This window comes from Salvia splendens, chromosome 5, assembly GCF_004379255.2.
Source record: "Salvia splendens isolate huo1 chromosome 5, SspV2, whole genome shotgun sequence".
NCBI classification, from domain to species: Eukaryota; Viridiplantae; Streptophyta; class Magnoliopsida; order Lamiales; family Lamiaceae; genus Salvia; species Salvia splendens.
This window is the reverse complement of record NC_056036.1, coordinates 36868483-36886815: the sequence shown is the minus strand read 5'-3', so window position 1 is coordinate 36886815 and position 18333 is coordinate 36868483. Positions and strand designations below refer to the sequence as shown.

Below are 18333 nucleotides of genomic sequence, written 5' to 3'. Positions count from 1 at the left end.
GATTATTATGCATTTTTTATTAATAATAAATTAAATCCTCATGCATGTATAATTGTATTTGTGTTGATATTGTCGAGAGAATGGAATAGGATAAAGGGAGGATTTTTGGCATTATTTGTCCGTGTATTTGTGGTGTTGCATGACATGCATTGGCCATTGAACTGTGGAAGACACGTGAATTTTTTTTGTTACAAATGCATTGAGAATATAATGAGACTACTCCTTAGCTTGGAGTATGTTAATTGTGAACATGACAACATGACTTCTCATTAGCCTTCGAGCTACTATAACACAACTTCTCTTTGATGATTGAAATTGGCTCAATTTGAGGGGAGATTTGTTTCCTAATATGACAGTATTTCCTTATGATAGCGTAATCAGGATTATTGTTCTTTATACTATTGTCTATATATGGAGTTAGTTCTCTCATTATGAACTGTGCGACAAAGAGAAATCTATGGCTTGACATTGCCCATAAATGTAGATACAAATAGTATCGAATTGAGTACACATTTCTTATATTGATCTTTAACAATGAGCACATTAATTTGTGCAATAGTGATAGTAATAACTTGTGTTGAAGCTAACTTTGTGATTAATTCATTTATCTTTCTTTGTCATTCCTGTTTATTTAAGTTTAATATTATAAAGTTAAAACAAAATACTCCCTCCGTCCCCGATTAATTGTCACTCTTTTCCATTTCGGTCCGTCTCTTAATAATTGTTACACTTCATTTTTACCATATATGGTAAGTAGGTCGGAAAAATTCTTTTTTTGGTAATGCATGTTAATGGAATTCCATTTTAATGAAGCGTTTTAATTGTATTCCGACTCAGGGAGTGACGCATAACCGTTATGCGTCGTTAATAGAGACGCATAACCATCATGCGTCTTTTTTAAATGACGCATAAGAATTATGCGTCTTTATTTAGTGACGCATAAGCATTGTGCGTCTTTCTTAAATGACGCATAACACTTATGTGTCTTTCCCTAGCGCCGCATAACACTTATGCGTCTTTTCTTATCGACGCACTTATGCGTCTTCTGCTAAATTTACGTTCCTGAGTACTGACCCCCAACTTCCATATAATGGCCTTCACATTGGGGCCCTTGTGCTTCTTCAACACATTTGCCCTCACATGTAGCAAAGAAAATTTGTGGTGTATCTGCGGAGCCCTTGTCATGATTTCAAACTCCATTGCATTCAAGATTCCTTTATGCCTATCTGATATAATGCACACCTCCCTCTCGTATTTCACCACATGAGTTCTTACATGATCCAAAAACCACGACCAACTGTCGTTGGTTTCTTCATCCACCACAGCATATGCAATAGGCAAGCATGTCTTGTTAGCATCAAAACCACAAGCAACAAGCAACTTACCTTTAAATCTTCCTCGGAGGTGAGTCCCGTCTACCGTTAACACCGGTGCTGCCTTCTGGAACGCATGTATTGCAGGCCCAAATGCCCAGAAAACATAGTTGAACACCATTGTACGCCTCTGACTCAACAGCTCGTTGTGCTTCCACTCAACAATTGTGCCCAGATTCTGTGACTGGAGTTCAAACATGTAGCTTGGCAACTGCCTAAATGATTCCTCCCATCCACCATATACAAACTCTATAGCCTTTCTCTTTGCATACCATGCCTTCTCATAACTGATTAACACACCAAATCTGTCTTGAACATCAACTATTATTGAGAAGACCTTGAAATCGGCACATTGTCACACATGATGTCAAATCAACAGAGCAATCATTGCCGATGAAAAGTTAGCATGATCTCTGTTAACACGATGGCCTACACAAGTATGCCGATTCTTCCACTTCCTAAATTCCCACATATCGTCATGCGACCTTTGTGTAACTGAAACCTCCCACTTACATTCCCTCGTCTTTTCAGCGTCGGTGGTGCTGATGATGCCTGCCCCTGTTGCTGTCGTTCCTGCTGGAAATTTGCATACGGCATGCCACCTTCTTAATTTGCTCTCGACGACCTTAAACTGTTTTTCATTCCATAAATTCCACATAGTTATAGCAGTCTTCACATGTAGCTTGGAATCAAATTTTATTCCCAACACAATCCGATGCGGCTCGTTCTCATCCCAATACAAAAGGCTATGTTCATTATCAACAACATCATCAGATACTCCAGACGGACGACTTGGTAATTCACGAAAGAATCTAAACCCCCTAGGATTGTATTCCGGAAGTGGTTGTTCACCTTGCATAACAGGTTTACATGCTACTATCTCATCATCAGAACTACCATCAACATCATCAGCACCATTACCATCACTGAGATCGGGGTATGGCTCTGTCTCAGATAGTGGCCTTGGCTCATCAAGATCATCTGCAACATCTACCTCATCATTCAATCCAACACCAATATCAGCAACATCTACAACATCTCTCTGCTCATTCATACTACGATCAAAGCTCATATGCTCCACCCACGCAGATGATCCAATACCACAGTCAAAGCTCATTTGTTCAACCCTCGCAGATGATCCAATACCATAATCAACAACTGGTGGGATTTCTAAACTCTTCAAAGGTGAATACTCAACAAATAATTCAATACACCCACTTGAATTTTGAGCATTGTTGAACATAAACATCACACTTTCATCATTGCAAATCACAGAACATGTATAACTCATACCAGAAGCAAAGACTATACATTGTTTCCATAATAATTCAATTGTGTGTTGGTTCATATCTATTCTCATCGCATCACAGATCATTGCTACCAATTCAGAATAAGAAAAACATGAATTTAATATGATCGAGCTCCTCGCACAAGGTGGTTCATAACCAATACCCATATGTGGTAGTTGCACTACTCTACCACCCCAATACAAACTCACAAATACTTGAATGATTTCTGCATAAAAAACATTTAAAAAAACAACAATTATGGACATTTTTCCTACAAGCCCTAATTTAATAAATTGGGTAAAACTAACAAATGAAATAAAAATAAACATGAATAATGATGAATGTAGCTAAATTGAAGAACAATTACCGGATCTTATGGAGAAAACGTTGGAAATCACCGGAAATCGCATGAAATCGAGAGAGGAATTGAAAGTGTATTCTGTGCGCTGTTTCTGCCTTCTGCTGTTAAAACCTGACTAAAAGACGCATAACCGTTATGCGTCATTACACTAAGACGCATAACAGTTATGCGTCTTTAACGACGCATAATGGTTGTGCGTCACTAACAGAAGACGCATAAGGGTTGTGCGTTTCATTAATAATGACGCATAACAGTTATGCGTCACTCCCTAAGTCGGAAGAACACTACACTCTTTCATTAAAATGGAACTCTATTGCTAGCCTAGAACAAAAAAAAAGAAAGAACTCTAAGTAGGTCTCACATTCCACTAACTCACATTTTATTATAAAACCAATATAAAAAAGTGGGTCCCACATTCCACTAACTTTTTCAACTAACTTTTCTTTACCTTTCTTAAAACTCATGTCCGGTCAAAAAGTGACAATTAATAGGGGACAGAGGGAGTAAGATTTTTGGATGTTGGTTTAATTTTTAAAAATTTAAATCCTTTCGGATGAAGGGGAAACCTACATACATTGTACTACTATCTAAAAGGTCGGCGAGCCTTGTCTCTATTGTAGGAGAACTAGCTGTCGAATCATTTCCAGTAGCCAAATTATTGACTTTCACATCTTCTTTGGACTTAAATTCTTACCGAATATGATTGCCTACAAATCCAGATGATAACTCGGTACAACTTACAAGGACTGGAAATGATGTACTATGGAATTCCATGAAGTGAAATAGAGATACGTAGATATGTGCGTGAAAAAAGATGGAAATGCATAATAGAGAAGTTGTCAAATTGAGCAGAAGTGGAACATAGCCAGTTGATAATTGTATTTGTCTCCTTGACTTGAGAGTTCAGGATCAATTTAGAAACATACTTGTAACACAAATTATAACTATAGAAAGCAAAGATGATGATCACAAACATGGAATATTTAGAACTCAAAGTAAAACAACTAAATAATCGATCTAATGAAATCACGAACAATACAAACACAAAATATCAGGAAATCGCTGTGTCACTTGAGGAATTGCAATTGTTGTGAACATTTCTCTTCTTTTTGAAAATTTTCATATGATGTGAAAAATTGCTCCCAAAATAAGGTAAAACTGAAATTCGCACTCTCTGGACAGAATATAGGCAGAGAGCCATCTGATGAGGTTGAAGTCTCTGGCCAAATTCATGCAAACTGGGACGTTCACCCGACCGTTAAAGTATGGGAAAAAAGTCACCCGATGTTTGTCTCAAAATAGGCAGTTCATCTGGCCGGATAGGATGCTATTGCCACCCAGCCAGATTGGGTTGGGCATTCTGATTTCTGTCCCGAACTAGATATAGTTCCAAAACTTTTCCTTTCAACTTGTTCTGATCTTTAATCCAACCTTCTTAATTCCACCATCTGTGATAGTTCATTTGCTATACAAAACTATTTTTAGTCACTCTTACAAAAATCCATCTTGTTGTTTTAAATGTTAACACAAATACTACAAAATATATACCATAAAAATCGTTTCTCACTTTAAAAAATGAAACCCTCCCTAACCCGGAGGAAAGAGAGCTGCCGTCGAGAAATCACAGTGAAAGATCAAAGCATCAAAGTCCAACCGCTGCTCGATCTTTCAGCAGGGCCTCGACAGCCCTCCTCCCAGAGAGCAATGCCCCATCAAATGTCGCATGAGTCACATAATCCCCACACACATACAATCCCCCGCCCTTCACCCTCACCCTCGCCTCCTTCAGCAAATTCGTCGGCGGCCTCTGGTTCGGCTGCGCAAACTCCACCCTATACATCCTCAGGTACTTCCACCAAGCCACCGCCGCCTCCCCAAACCAATCCGACAGCTCCTTCACCACACGCTCCACCAGCTCCTCCTCCCTCACCCCACTATACACACCGATCAGTGACACCGACACCAGTGCCTTCCCGGCGGGGGCGTATGATGGTGCCACATTGCTTGCGAAGAACATGTTGTTCACTATGCCCCGACCCGACCCGTTCAGAAGCAGAACCGGCTCCTTCACCGGAACCTTCTCCTCGTCCACCGAGAAATACAGGCAAATTGTGCTTCGCGCCGGCAGTTTGGCCTCTGTTTTTCCGGTTAGAATGCTGGCGGCTTCGAATTCTTCGATTGCGAGTATCACTCCGAGATCGCTCCTCAACGACTCCCTACTTTGTAGATTCACGACTACTCCCTCTTCCGACTCGTGATCGATCGAAATTACCCTAGAATTCAACACGATCGAGCTCGGATTCAGTTTCGCGGCCAATTGCTCAGGGATTGCGGCGATGCCGTTCCTCGGGAGAGTGTTGTCGCCGAGCGCGAGGCATTTGAAAACGAAATCGAATAATCTGGAAGTGGTTTCGAGCTCCCTGTCGAAGAATATCCCGCCGAAAAAGGGGCGGAAGAAGCGGTCCAGAATCGAATCGGAGTATCCGATGCTCCTCAGCAATTCAATCGTCTCCACCTCATCGGCTGTCAGAATATCAAAATCAAACTTGCTCAGAACCCTAATTATCGTCAGCGCGATTAAAAATTTGTCAATCAGAGAACCGATCGGATTCGCGAGCGACTGGAGCGAATCGGAGAAATGCCGCCGGGGATCCGCTACGGTGTGGAAGCGGCCGCCGAAGAACACCTTAGCGCCGGAGTAAAACCTCTGGAGATCGAGGGCATCGTAGTCGAGAAGCTTCCGAGCTTCGGGATATGCCGTGATGAAGATCTGGAAGCCGCGATCGAGAGTGAAGCCGTCGACGAAATCGGTCCGGACGCGGCCGCCGACGGCGTCGGAGGCTTCGAGGAGGAGGAAAGGGATGTTCTTGGCCTGGAGATGAGTCGCGGCGGCTAAGCCGGCGAGGCCGGCGCCGATAACGATGACGCCGGTCTTGTCGGGGGATTGAGAAGGAGAGGGGGGTGGATTGAGCGGGGAGATTTGCGATGGGGTGGCGTTGGGAGGCCTGAAAGATTTGAATTTGGAAGAGGGAAAATGGATTGGGGAAGAAAACGGGAGGGATGAGAGCAAAGCGACTGACATTTTTTGTGCGAGTTGGATTTGGATAAGGCTTTGGTCATCAAGCACTCCATAACCATTCTTCGATATCCAGTCTAGATATGCCTTTTTTGTGTTTTTCCCAAATCCAATTTCTGTTTGCTATACTAAATCCAATTTAAAATGACTAGTACAATTTTGAAGGTCAATACTCCAGTTTGAATTTAGACTACTCAAGTCAAATTAAATTTATAACCAAATTGATCAGTTGATCAATCAACAATCGAAACCCCAAAACATATCATTGGAATTGTACGAAAGTTTAGGTCAATTATCCAACCAATCGTCGATTAATTGGTTAACCGTTAATAACCAACTTTCAATGAAGTTATGGAACAATTATAGTAGACAATTGCAACCCAAATTGTAAATGTACTAAGTCCACTTTTCCCGAGGTGACCCGATGTGGTTAGTAATTTCTCAAACATTGGTCACAAACTAAGAGCATCCGCAATGAGCGGACGATGGCACGCCCGATGGCGCGCATCGTCCGCGCCATCCATCGTCCGCACCCATTGCGGGTGCGTGCCATAGGGCGCGGACGATAGTCGCGCCCTATACTTCGGTCGCGGAGGATAGCGCTGACGATGGCCATCGTCCGCGCCATCGTCCGCCCCATTGTGGAGGTCGCGGACGATCGACGCGGACGATGGCACGCGGTTTTGATTTTCTATTTAAATCTCGTTTCTCATTCAGTTGTGCATACGAACATATCGACTATCTCTTTGCATATTCTATCTCTACATCCAACCAAAATGAATCTCGACGACGACACCAATAGTTCTAGTTCGTCTGAATCCGGTGGTTCGCTTGACGAAGCATTAGATGCAGCTGTTGAATAGGCCATGGCGGCATGCTATGCGCAAATGTCATATATGCGTGCATAATCATGCACAACATGATAGCCGAGAGTGAAGGCGGAAGCATCACCGACTGGAATGAAGACGACCGTGCATCTAGCTCTTCCGGCATATCGACCAACACACCCGATAGAGGGTTACCGTTAGGCTTCGAAGAGGTTCTATCTAGACATGCCTCAATGCGCAACCAACAGGAGCATGCACAGCTCATGAGTGACATGATTGAAGAAGTGTGGGCTCGTAACCGCCGTCGCTGAGTTTGCGTTTTTTTTTAATTCGCATTGTAATGTATTAATTTTTATTAAATGAAATGAAGTTTATGAAATTCGTATTTTAATGTATTATTTTTTTAAAATTCGTATGGATTTTGTAAATATTAAAAAAATGATGACGTGGCGCGCTATAGGGCGTGCCTTAGGGCGCCCCACTGCAGGTGGGGAGGTAGGAGGATAAAACTGCTGACGTGGCGCGCCATAGGGCGCCCCATTGCTAATGCCCTAAGGCCAGTGACGCGCCCTAAGGGGTGCCCTAAAGCCCGCCCTATGCACCGCCACGTCAGCATTTTATCCTCCTACTCTTCCACGTGGGGCGCCCTATAGGTTTTCCTATTGTTTTGTTAATTAATTTAAATGTTTTCAAATATATAAATACAAATTAATTAAAAAAACAACGATTAAATGAAAAACGGCAAATACTACATTGATTAAAAAAAGTTACATGGATTAGAAATAAAAAAAAGTTCTACTCTACAAAATTCCCAATTTCCGTCACAGCTCATCGATCAACCCTGGAGGTATTCGGCTCTGACCGGATCCGTACACGTCATGAGGGCGTTGTGTGTGTCCAACAACGTCCGCACCATCGAGGCCGTTGCCAACTCCGAGTAGGCAAGTGCCGCCGGGGTCGGGATCGGGATCAGCGATGGGGGGGGAGGAGGATGTCGCCTTCGCCTTCCCCTTGTTCTTCGCAGCCTTGACGCCTATGGGACGCCGCCGGGAGGACATCGGTGTGCCGGAAGTCTCCTCCCCGTGCACGTCTGGTTGAGGTCCACCGGACAAGTTCCGCTTTCGCTGGTCGTGTAACCACCAGTGTCGGTGGTCTTCGTCCTCTTCGCCGCACCGGTGTGCAGAATCCCGCCTTGGAACTTCTGTTTGTCCCTCAAGAGCGCCCAGATGCTGAAATGCTTGAAGTCGCCGTACAGGGACTGGTACGACAACAACGCTCTATCGCGCACATCGCTCAAGCTCTCGCCGCTTCCCTGCTCCCTCGAGCACTTCTCGTACTCCGCCGCGAACAGGTTGACTTGCTTCTTCACCTGATCTCAGTGCTTGCGGAGCTGCTCCCTATGACACTTATACACGGTCGGAGGTTTCGCCTCATTGTAGCGCTCGGCGATGCGCTCCCAGTACGCGAGCTGCTTTTGGTTGTTCGCGCATATCAGATCCTCCGATATATCCACCCAACACCTCGCCAAGACGAGGGTTTCATCCGGTTGGTAGTTCGTACGTCCGAGGGCGTACTCTTCATTCGTTGCCGAAGGTGGCAACTTGACGCCCTGTAATTGGTCCGCTTCTTTCTAGCGGGGGCGACAGCGGCGGCCGACGGCGCGACGGGAAGGGGCGGCAGGGCGAGTTGGAGACGGCTCCATGTCAGAGAGACCGTACGAATTCGTACTGAAATCGAGATTGTACTGCGTGTTGGGGTCGAACGACCGATATTCGTCAGGTTGTGTACCCGGCCAACGTGCACCGTCCCCAAATATAGGGCTATTGGGACTTGAGTATTCACTGGAATCCAATTTATAGCATAAGTTGAGAGTGGAAAACTGAATCGAAAGGTTACAAATGAAATGTGGGGTAGGGGTATTTATATAAACACAATTTTCGAATTAAAAAAAAAATCAAAAACACGTTGCATCGTCCGCATCGCCCACAGTAGGCGGCCGATGGCGCTGACGATGCCCTATCGTCCGCACTTCGTCCGCGGACTAAACTTAGGGCGATGACGACGCATCATCCATTGTCCGCGCACCCACAGTGGCGGACGATGGCGCGCCCGAAGCATCGGGTGGCCAATCGTCCGTCCCGCTGTGGATGCCCTAAAAATATTATACTTGAAGCCTTGAAGGGCATGTTTGAAAGACTTAACACTTATGCTATAAAAGAGTGGTTTGATGTAATGATGTTAGTGGTAAGGTAACGTGCAATATGTGAATAGTCAAGGTATAATACGAGGGTGTGGATGACCTAAATAAGCTTGAGCATGAAAGTGTTCTAGAGTGGATACACAACACCCCTGATACATTGTTTTACATGATTCAACTACAGCATAACCAGGTAAAAGTTTCGTTGTTTCAAGGCCAAAAAGTAAGCACAGTAAGCCTTATCACTCAGTAAACAGATCACCACAATTATTCAGAGACCACAGTAAGTAACTAGGAGTTACCAATTCAGTGCTATCAGCAATAGCAGCCATATTCATCCCATTCATTCACTTGAGCAAATGGTTGGATCGCCATGAATCAATCAGCAGAGTCGGGGCAAATCTCGACAAACACAGGCAGCCTCTTCTTCGCCTTAGCCCCATAGAGCACATTTGCAATAAAAGCATCTACATCTTCCTTGGATGGACTCTTTTCCACACAAGGCAAAGTGATCTCAATCCCATCACTCTCAGGAGTCCAATCCGAGCAGAGCAGTGCAGTGACTGGGATCGCCCTAGTTCCAGAAACTTGTTTAGCTGAGATTGGTGATGCAGGGAACACCATTTCAGGTGATAGTGGTGGCACTGAGAATGCCTCCACTTCTGCTGAGACCGCATTGACTCGGCTGTTTCGGTTAAACTTAGAGCTATATGGCGATGGGCTTGATCCCTCGAAACTGCTGTTTAATTTGGAGATCTATGCCACAGGAAAATTGCAAGAACGTACCAAAAACATACAAGAAACCATGTGCTATATAAAAATCACACCCAAACAATGGTTATCATCACTCGAGATTACTTAATTACTCGTTGATGGTAACAAATGACTCAACAGAGAGTAGGTTAGCTATGTACCTCAAGTTTGATCTTGCCTGAGAACCGATGGTGGCGCAGCTCCTCTTTGCCGTGTGCAAACTGTTCCAATGGAAACCAAAATTTATATGAGCACTGTTAAATAGTTACTTGATGTGTGCATATGTGTGAGAGAGAGAGGAGAGACCTGGCATTCGGAACCAAATTGGCATATACGAGAAGTCTCCCAGTAATGACAGAGCCTGTTCTTATAAGATTTGATATTTTCAACCCTCGCACGTCTACCGCCGCTTCCCGACGACGAAGATGAAGCAGGCGAATTCGATTTCCCGAAACTGCAATTGACAGAATTTGATGACATCAGAGGCAATCTCAATCTGACTTCACCGCTGCTGTTGTTGGACTTAGGCACCGAAATCCCATCCATGACAATCACGTCTTCCTCAACCTTGACTGGTGTGACGAACACCGGCGAGGAAGCGCCTCCGGCCGCTGGATCGACAGAACGCAGGAACTTCATCAGCGGAGACGGAGAATCTGAACTGTCTGATGCGTACGGATCAAACAATGACCTAGAGCGTCGGCTGCCGGTCATATTCATCAAGTTGATCGGCGATAAGACGCCGGAATCGAACTTCGGACCCTTGGTATCGCGCTTGTTCTCCAAGTACATTCTATTCATTTAAATTTGAAATCAAAACCACATGAACAGCAATAAAATTTATCAAGAAAGACTTGCCTTGAACAGAGCAGACCGCTTAATTTCGACTCCGTAAAGAAATTTAAAATCTTTGCTGAGATATAATCCAGTAAATTACGCGAAACAAACAGCAAAAACACACCGAGAACTGAATTACCAACTGAGTTTCAGGAAAAAAAATTAGCTACAGAGAGGTTAAACCTAGAGTAATTTCAATTCCAGCTCGGCGATGCGAATGCACGCCAATTCTAGGTTTCAAAATCGCAAAGAAAGATTAAGCAGGTGATTTTACGAAATACTAATTCAGCAGAGCAATCGAAAACTCAGAAGAGCAGACACAATAGTATAATCGTTAAGCAACCGGACTGAATCACAGGAAAATTGAGTCAGAATTGAAAGATCAAAATGAAAAACCTCGAGTTCCGATTCTATCAACCGGCGCAGGAAACACCAAACATGAATGAAAAAGCATCAGCAGAGTAAAATCACACCTGAAGACGAGATATTTTTCTGTAGCCAAGGTAACGCGTTGATCAATCGAAGCAGAATCCGTGAAACGAAGGTGGAATCTGAATTTAGAGCGGAGCAATGAGCTTCGCTTTCCTGCGCATATTTGAAAGAGAGAAATATTTCCGCCCAAAATTTTTAAATAGGTTGGAACGCATTTATAGTTGCAGTGAATTGTAGAAGCTAGTGATTCGTAAAAATACAATTGTTTGACCCCGGTCGAAATAAGTTACTCCATCGGCCATCCTTTCTAGCATTTCTTTTTATACATTAAAAATAAATATTTAATGTGCAAAGTGAATTATTGATAAAATCCTTTCCCGTCATATTCAATATGCTCATTTTTTTAGTTTGTTCCACTAAACATGTCAGTGACGGAACCAGGAATTTTAATAAGCCGGGGCTGAAATTTTTAAAATTTACTCATGTCGTCCTACTTAAGATGACACAATTTTCTTTTTAGTTTTATCCCAAATAAGATGACACATTTCTATTTTTAGAAACTTTATTTCTTAAATTAATACACTCGACCAATTTTTCTCTCCTCAATTCAATATTCAACTGAGATGGAGAGTGTGTGAAGCTAATGAGGTAGCGAAATTTCTTAGAGCCAACATCTTAAACAGGTACGGAGTGCCCAGAGCGATAATATCTGATAATGGGACGCATTTTCGTAACCGAACTATTGAAGCTCTAATAAGAAAGTACGGAGTGCACCACCGCCTTTCCACACCGTATCATCCTCAATCAAATGGGCAAGTGGAGATCTCCAACAGGGATATAAAGGCGATATTGGAGAAGACGGTTAATCCGTCTAGGAAGGACTGGAGTAAGAGGCTTGGGGATGCACTATGGGCTTACAGGACAGCATACAAGACGCCTATTGGGATGTTACCCCACAGGCTTGTGTTTGGCAAAATGTGCCACTTGCCCTTGGGAGTATAACACCGAGCATATTGGGCGGTCAAGGAGATCAACATGCGACCCCAGTCCTGCGAAGAAGAACGAAAATTGCAGCTACAGGAGTTGGAGGAGCTGAGGCTGGAGTCATATGAATCGGCAATGTGGTACAAAGAAAAGACGAGACTCTGGCATGACAAGAATCTCCGGACCAAGGAACTACAAGTTGGGCAGAAAGTTCTCCTGTTCCAATCCCGGCTCAAGTTAATGCCTGGTAAGCTGAAGTCTAAATGGATTGGACCATACACTATTGTGAGTCTTCGTGCAAATGGAGCAGTAGAGATCCAGGGAAGTGCTTCAAACTCTACTCTTTTTCTTGTCAATGGTCATAGGGTGAAGGTATTTAGGGATAACTCGGAGATGTGTTTAGTGGACGAAGTGCCGCTACGCGCACTCCCTGATATCGCCTAACTGGCCAGGGAAGGAAGTGTTCTCAGTGAATTCCTCGGTCAGGTGACTAGGAAGTTTTTTATAAATATATCTTGACCTAGGGAATCTTGAGAGCACTTGAAAACAAAATTTGTAAATATTTAATCGCTTTCTTTAAATCAAGAAAACCCAAACAAATAAAAAAAAAATAAATTCGGAATACCAGACTCCTTAAGGGAAATTTTATACTGTCATATCCTTGACCTGGGAGTTTGGCGTTTCATTTTTAGTTTGATGTTTTTTCTAAGTATGGTATTGCAGAGATATTCACATGGGGCAGGGAATTGAGGATTAAAATTTTGGAGGGAGTCAGCGCCGGTTCGAATTTCAAAAGGTAACTTTATGGGGAGGCGTACGGTTGCTAGCGTCACGCCTGCAACAGCCAGCAAACCGTCCTCTCCCATACCCACAGGCTATAACCGTGATGCAGCCTTTATTTTCCATATCATAACTCACTCTCTCTCTACAAAAATTCCCCAAATTTCTCTCTCAAATCCTATCTTTTCTCTAACCCTAATCGGAGCAATTTTCTTCCGAGTTCTTGTAACAATTCTACAGAATCTGCCATGGAGAACACAAAGAACACATGAAGCATTTCAGGATCCGGCGATTCTAACGCTGCGGCGTTCATGGCCGACCTATTGCAAAAGCTTGGGGGGCCGGAAGAAGCGATGAAAGCATTCTCTATGTTCACCACCATGATGGAACAGACCGCACAGGCCGCTTCAACATTTGCCGCACCACCACCACCAAAAATTTCAGGGGCTTCACCACCCCAACCAGAGGCCGTTCATACCGTCGCAGAAACAACCACCGTAGACATACGAGGAGAGGAGACAGATCTGGCAGCGGGGTTGGAACTGTTGGCTGTAAGCGAACCAAGGTTAGATTCGTTCGTTGAGAGGGAAACCCATGTTTTGTCTGATAAAGAAGCTGTTGTCTCTGAGGGGGTGAACCCTGTTATAGCTGATGTGGATTTTGTTGGGAAAGAAACCCTAGGTACATCTGTGAGTGTGGATCTGTCTGCTGTTTTGTCTGTTAGTATTACTGAGGGGGAAACCCCTGTTGCTGAGAAATTCGAAGAGGGGGAAACCCCTGGTGTTTGTGTGAGTGTTTCGGAGGGCGACGAAGCCCTAATTTCCGAGAAGGCTGTGGAGGGGGAAATCCTGGAAGTTTTTGGGGGCAGTAAGGCCCATGTTTCTGAGAATGTAAGTGAGGGGAAGACCCCTGAAAAAGCTGTGGGTACTAAGGCCCAGGATGAGGAAGAGTTGGTTGGGGTAGAAACCCCTATATACATCACGGGGGCAACCCATTTGTTGAATGAGAAGGGAGAAGCCCTCATTTCTGAAAATGTACAGGAGCCCGCCGGCGACGGGATGAATTTGTTGGTAGATCTGATTGATGTTCCAGAGGGGACTGTTTCGCCGATAAGTGCAAGGGAAGTAAGGAGGCAAGCTCGTCGGAGCTTGATTGATGAGATTGACGAATCCGTCCAGCAAACGGAGGAAGGATCGCTGGGTCTAGCAACCGCAGCCCCTGAGCAGGCAAACTCTCCCAGACCTAGCAGTGGAGAGAAAGAAGAAGAGGAAAGCCGCCACGCGACCGAGAGAAAGAGGAAGGGAAAACAGATTGCTCCTTCCTCGACCAAGAAAGCAAAAGGGAAGTCCGTTGAACCCTCTCTTCCTCCACTTGCTAAGGTACCATACGCTGCTGGATCCGAAAGCCCTGCTAGGTCCAGTAATTCCAACGAGGAACAAGAAGAGGAGCTCAACTTCGAGCGTATAGAAATCTGGATCACCAAGGAATTGCTGGACGCTGTGAGGAAGTTCACTGACCCAAAACGTGCTGCGACGTACAAAGAGAAGAGCGTCGTGGGAAAGTATGCTAAGTCCGGGAAGATGTATGACCCAGAGGAGCTCAAGGAGATTGCGTCCAACAACGAATTTCGGGAGTACATAGAGGCAATCGGATTTGACTGGCTGCTCAAGCACAGCACCTTCGAGGTTCCGATCGCCTTGGCACGAGAATTCTTTTCGACCTTCTGGTTTAAGTCCACCACTGACTTGGATGTTGACTCCATTAACTTTCGCCTCTTCAATGAAGAGCACGTGATGAGCATCAGAGAGTGGACTCTCCGGATGGGTTTGCTGATACGTACACAGGACGACGAAGGTTTATGGAATGAGAGAATGGTAGGACCGCCTAAGTCCACACCCGGTTTCAAGGCACTGAGTGCTTGGGAGTTTGTTACCCACCTAAGGGTGGGTCAGTTTAAGACCAGCTTTTCGAAAGCCCACCACATCGAGAACATAATCCTGTGATTTGCCCAGACATTTATTAGCTATAATCTGATGGGCACCGCCAACAACGCCTTGACAACCCCCGACCTTTATTTTACTTGGTGTATGGCCAAGGGGGTCCGTGTTCATCTAGGTGATTGACTTGCCCAGGCTTGCCACCAGGTAACTGCTAACCCTTCCAGGCATTTACACACATGTCATCTCCTAGGGGCTTATTTGCAGCGCAACGTGATCTTGAAAGTCCATAAAGCCTGCCGAGGAGTGGAGATGTGCCTACCCCCGAAAGTTTTCAATATGGATTATTTCTTCAACAAGGGGCTCCTATATACGCATAGAAAGGAGGTATGTTTTTACGAGGTTGGCGGGTCAGAAGTTCCGGTGAAGCAGGAAACGGCGAGTGTGGAGGCAGGTGCTAAGATCAGAGTTGAAGAAATGAGACAGTAGGTGGGATGGATGCGATCCGAAATTAAGATGGTTCTGGAGGGGATTGTGACCCTACGGGGTAATAAAAAGGACAGTGTCGAGGTAGAGAAATAAGGAAGGAGGTAACTGAAGTAAGAATGGAAGTCGGGCGAGTCAGGGAGGAAATCGTGGCCCTCAAGGGGCGCATTAATGATCTTGTGGCCACATCGTCTAAGCACACTGAGAGGATAGCGGAGGGCGTCTCGCTAATGATGATGATGGCAAAGTGGTTTCGTGAGAGATTCCCTGATGCACCAAAGTCACTTTCTGGACCTGGCAGCGGTTCCAAATCACCGGGTCCAGGAAGTGTAGCTATTCCGAAACCCCCACAGGCATCGAAGCCCTTGACTACCCCATCCTCCACTAGACCGTTGATCGTGAAGAAGACAGTCCCCAGACCGAGTGAGACAGAGAAGGAGACGCCAGAATCTCCGGCAAAGAAGAAAGCCAAGGTGACCCAACCGTCCGCCCCGCCCAAGTCTGGCTCCCGCGGGGGCCAGACCCCTAATTGATTCCTCCCCCGAAACCAAGTAACTTTTACTTTTCATCTTTTAATTTTTTTCGTTTTCTGTTTGCGTTTATCTGTGCCAGCATGCTCTGTTCTGTATATACGTGTTGCAACTTCCCACACTTAGCCCACTCCGTGGTCTAAGTGTGAGACGGGGTTGTTCTGTTTTTGCATGTTTTGGTTTTGTTTGTTATGATTTCTCCCACTTAGCCCGGTGTACGGTCTAAGTGTGAGAAATTTGTTGTTTGTTTGTTTTGTGTTGTTTGGTTTGTGTAGTGTTGTTCTTACTTCCCTATTTCCCTCCTTCACTAGGATAGCTTGGGAACAAGTTTGAGTGAAGCGGGAGGGGGGGAGTAAGTGCAGTTTTTGTTTTTGTTAGTTTTTGTTTTTGTTTTTTTTTATAAGAGTCTTAGAGTCTCTAAGTTTTTGTGTTTGTGTGTTGCATGAGCTAGTGGATATAATAAGGCAAAGAATTCCCTTAGTAAGAGCGATTGAAGAAAGGATACACGTCAACTTTGATGCCTTTTTCCTTAATAAACTAAAAGCGGTCTGAATGAAGTAAGGACAATAGAAAATGCCTTAGATAACTTAGCTGTGCAGCCCTACTATAAAAGCTAGTTATAAGCCTAAACACTTTGAGCTAACATGAAAAAAATGGGCTGCCACTTGATGCTTACGGAGTAGAGTCTAAACGAGAAAAAAATGGGTTATGGAGGAATAAGCTGGACGAAGTCCAGAACTGGTGGTATAAGCTAGACGAAGTACAGGAAAAGGAGGTATAAGCTGGACGAAGTCCAGGGGAGGAATAAAATAACAAATCGGAGGTATAAGCTGGACGAAGTCCAGGGGAAAAAGGGGAAAAAGAAGATTAATTACCCAAGGGCAGGAAGTGATAATTACCTGACCCAGGAATGAAAAAAAATATAGAAAAATCGGAAGACGATAGAAAGGAGAAAACTCTCATAACCCGACGCATCAGTGGTGTAACTTTAACTTTGGAGCGTGTCGATCCTAACATCCCTGGTGAGGAATGAGTGATCGAGCAAACCTAACCGCTGGGAAATCAATAGGCTATCTTGACGAACTGACGGACCGTTTAGGTAGAAGAAAGAAGGGGGAGGATTTGAAGACTGTAGACGATCGGAGAGAACTTAAGCTTGTGGGGACAGTCGCCTAAAAGTTGAAACTAGTTCATGCTTGTCTGTTGTTTCTTTTTGTGTGTTGTCTTCTTTTATGAGTTTGTAGTTGTCTAGGTCTAGGAGTCTGTTTTGTGTTAGTGTCTTATTTGTAGAGTCGTTCTTGGGGACCGTGCGTTGAAATTCGCCTTATTCTTTTTCTTGTCTTTCATGCTTGAGGACAAGCATGGTTTAAGTGTGAGCAGTTTGATAAGGCTAATTTCATGCATATGTCTAGGGGATAAATTTGTGAATTTGCTCGGTCTAACACATGTTTTAAGCCAGGTGTATAGAAGAAATTTGCCAGGTCCAGGAAAAGAAGGAGGCAATCACACGCCCGAGGAAACTGGCGAATAAGTGAACATTGTGAAAGAAATTGCAAGACGGAGTAAATCTCAGAACTGAAGGGTAGAATGGAGATTTCTACGAAGGTTCTAGAAGATTATGTCTGTGTCTATAAAAGGAAGGTTGCATGCATTCTGGAGGGATCTTCTCGGTGGAGACCTCACTAACAGTCGGCAGCTAGTTCACTTTTCTATACACTTGGGTTTTTAGAGGGAAATTCAGGGGGTTCCGCGCTGGGGTTCACTTTCGGCTTTCTCATTTCAAGTTGGGTTGTAACACCGTCCTGTTGAGGGCGAAGAAACAAGTTCCCGTTTACTTTTCTCGCATTTTGTGGTTTTCACCGAGCTTCGTTGTTCGAAGCTTGACATTCTTTTTATCGACTATTTCCGTGTTTTATGCAAGTTTAATTTTCTGTTATGTCGATGTCTGATTTTGTTGTTGTGATTTTCTGGAGTTTTGAGCCAGCTTGCTTGTTTTGGATGCGTTTCGCAATTATTTATTGAATCTGTGCAGAGTAATGGCTGAATCTGAGTGATCGGAGTTTGTTGGTGAATGAATCGGAGGTCTGAATTTGGTTTTGTAGTTTTGATTGTGGAAACGTTTAAATTTGATGTTGATCGGAGTAGATCTGTTAGATCGGAAGTTCTGGAGTGGAATCTAGTTGTTGTTGGTTTCGGATTGCTTGGATCCGGAGTGGATTAAGCGTTCGACGTGAGATCTGAGCAGAGTTGGTTTATTTTAATGCCTAGTCTTCGTGTTTTCATTTCGCTTCGTCTAGTATATGTAGATCTGAGTTATTTCCGGTTAGTCGTAAGTTTCCGACGACCAAACTTTTACATTCTGTTCGAATCTGGGTATGTGCTCTGTTTCCTTCATTTTCGTGTTTAATCCCGTTGAAGAAATGAATGTTGTGTTAGTTAAATGCTCAGTTAGTTATTTGCAGCTTTTCTGC

General features: G+C 44.2%; 2 protein-coding genes across 2 annotated transcripts; both read right to left on the bottom strand.

Annotated features, from left to right (window-relative positions):
• Positions 1–4419: 4419 nt before the first annotated feature.
• LOC121805507 lies at positions 4420–6196 on the bottom strand. The gene has a single exon (XM_042205393.1). The coding sequence runs from the start codon at positions 6103–6105 to the stop codon at positions 4666–4668; it is 1440 nt and encodes a 479-aa protein (XP_042061327.1). The 5' UTR covers positions 6106–6196; the 3' UTR covers positions 4420–4665.
• A 3026-nt stretch (positions 6197–9222) lies between these two features.
• On the bottom strand, positions 9223–11321 carry LOC121802945. The gene is made up of 4 exons (XM_042202639.1): positions 11187–11321; positions 10183–10669; positions 10038–10097; positions 9223–9879 (listed from the first exon to the last, which is right to left on the bottom strand). The coding sequence occupies exons 2-4, from the start codon at positions 10666–10668 to the stop codon at positions 9502–9504; spliced, it is 924 nt and encodes a 307-aa protein (XP_042058573.1). The 5' UTR covers position 10669; positions 11187–11321; the 3' UTR covers positions 9223–9501.
• Positions 11322–18333: the final 7012 nt, after the last annotated feature.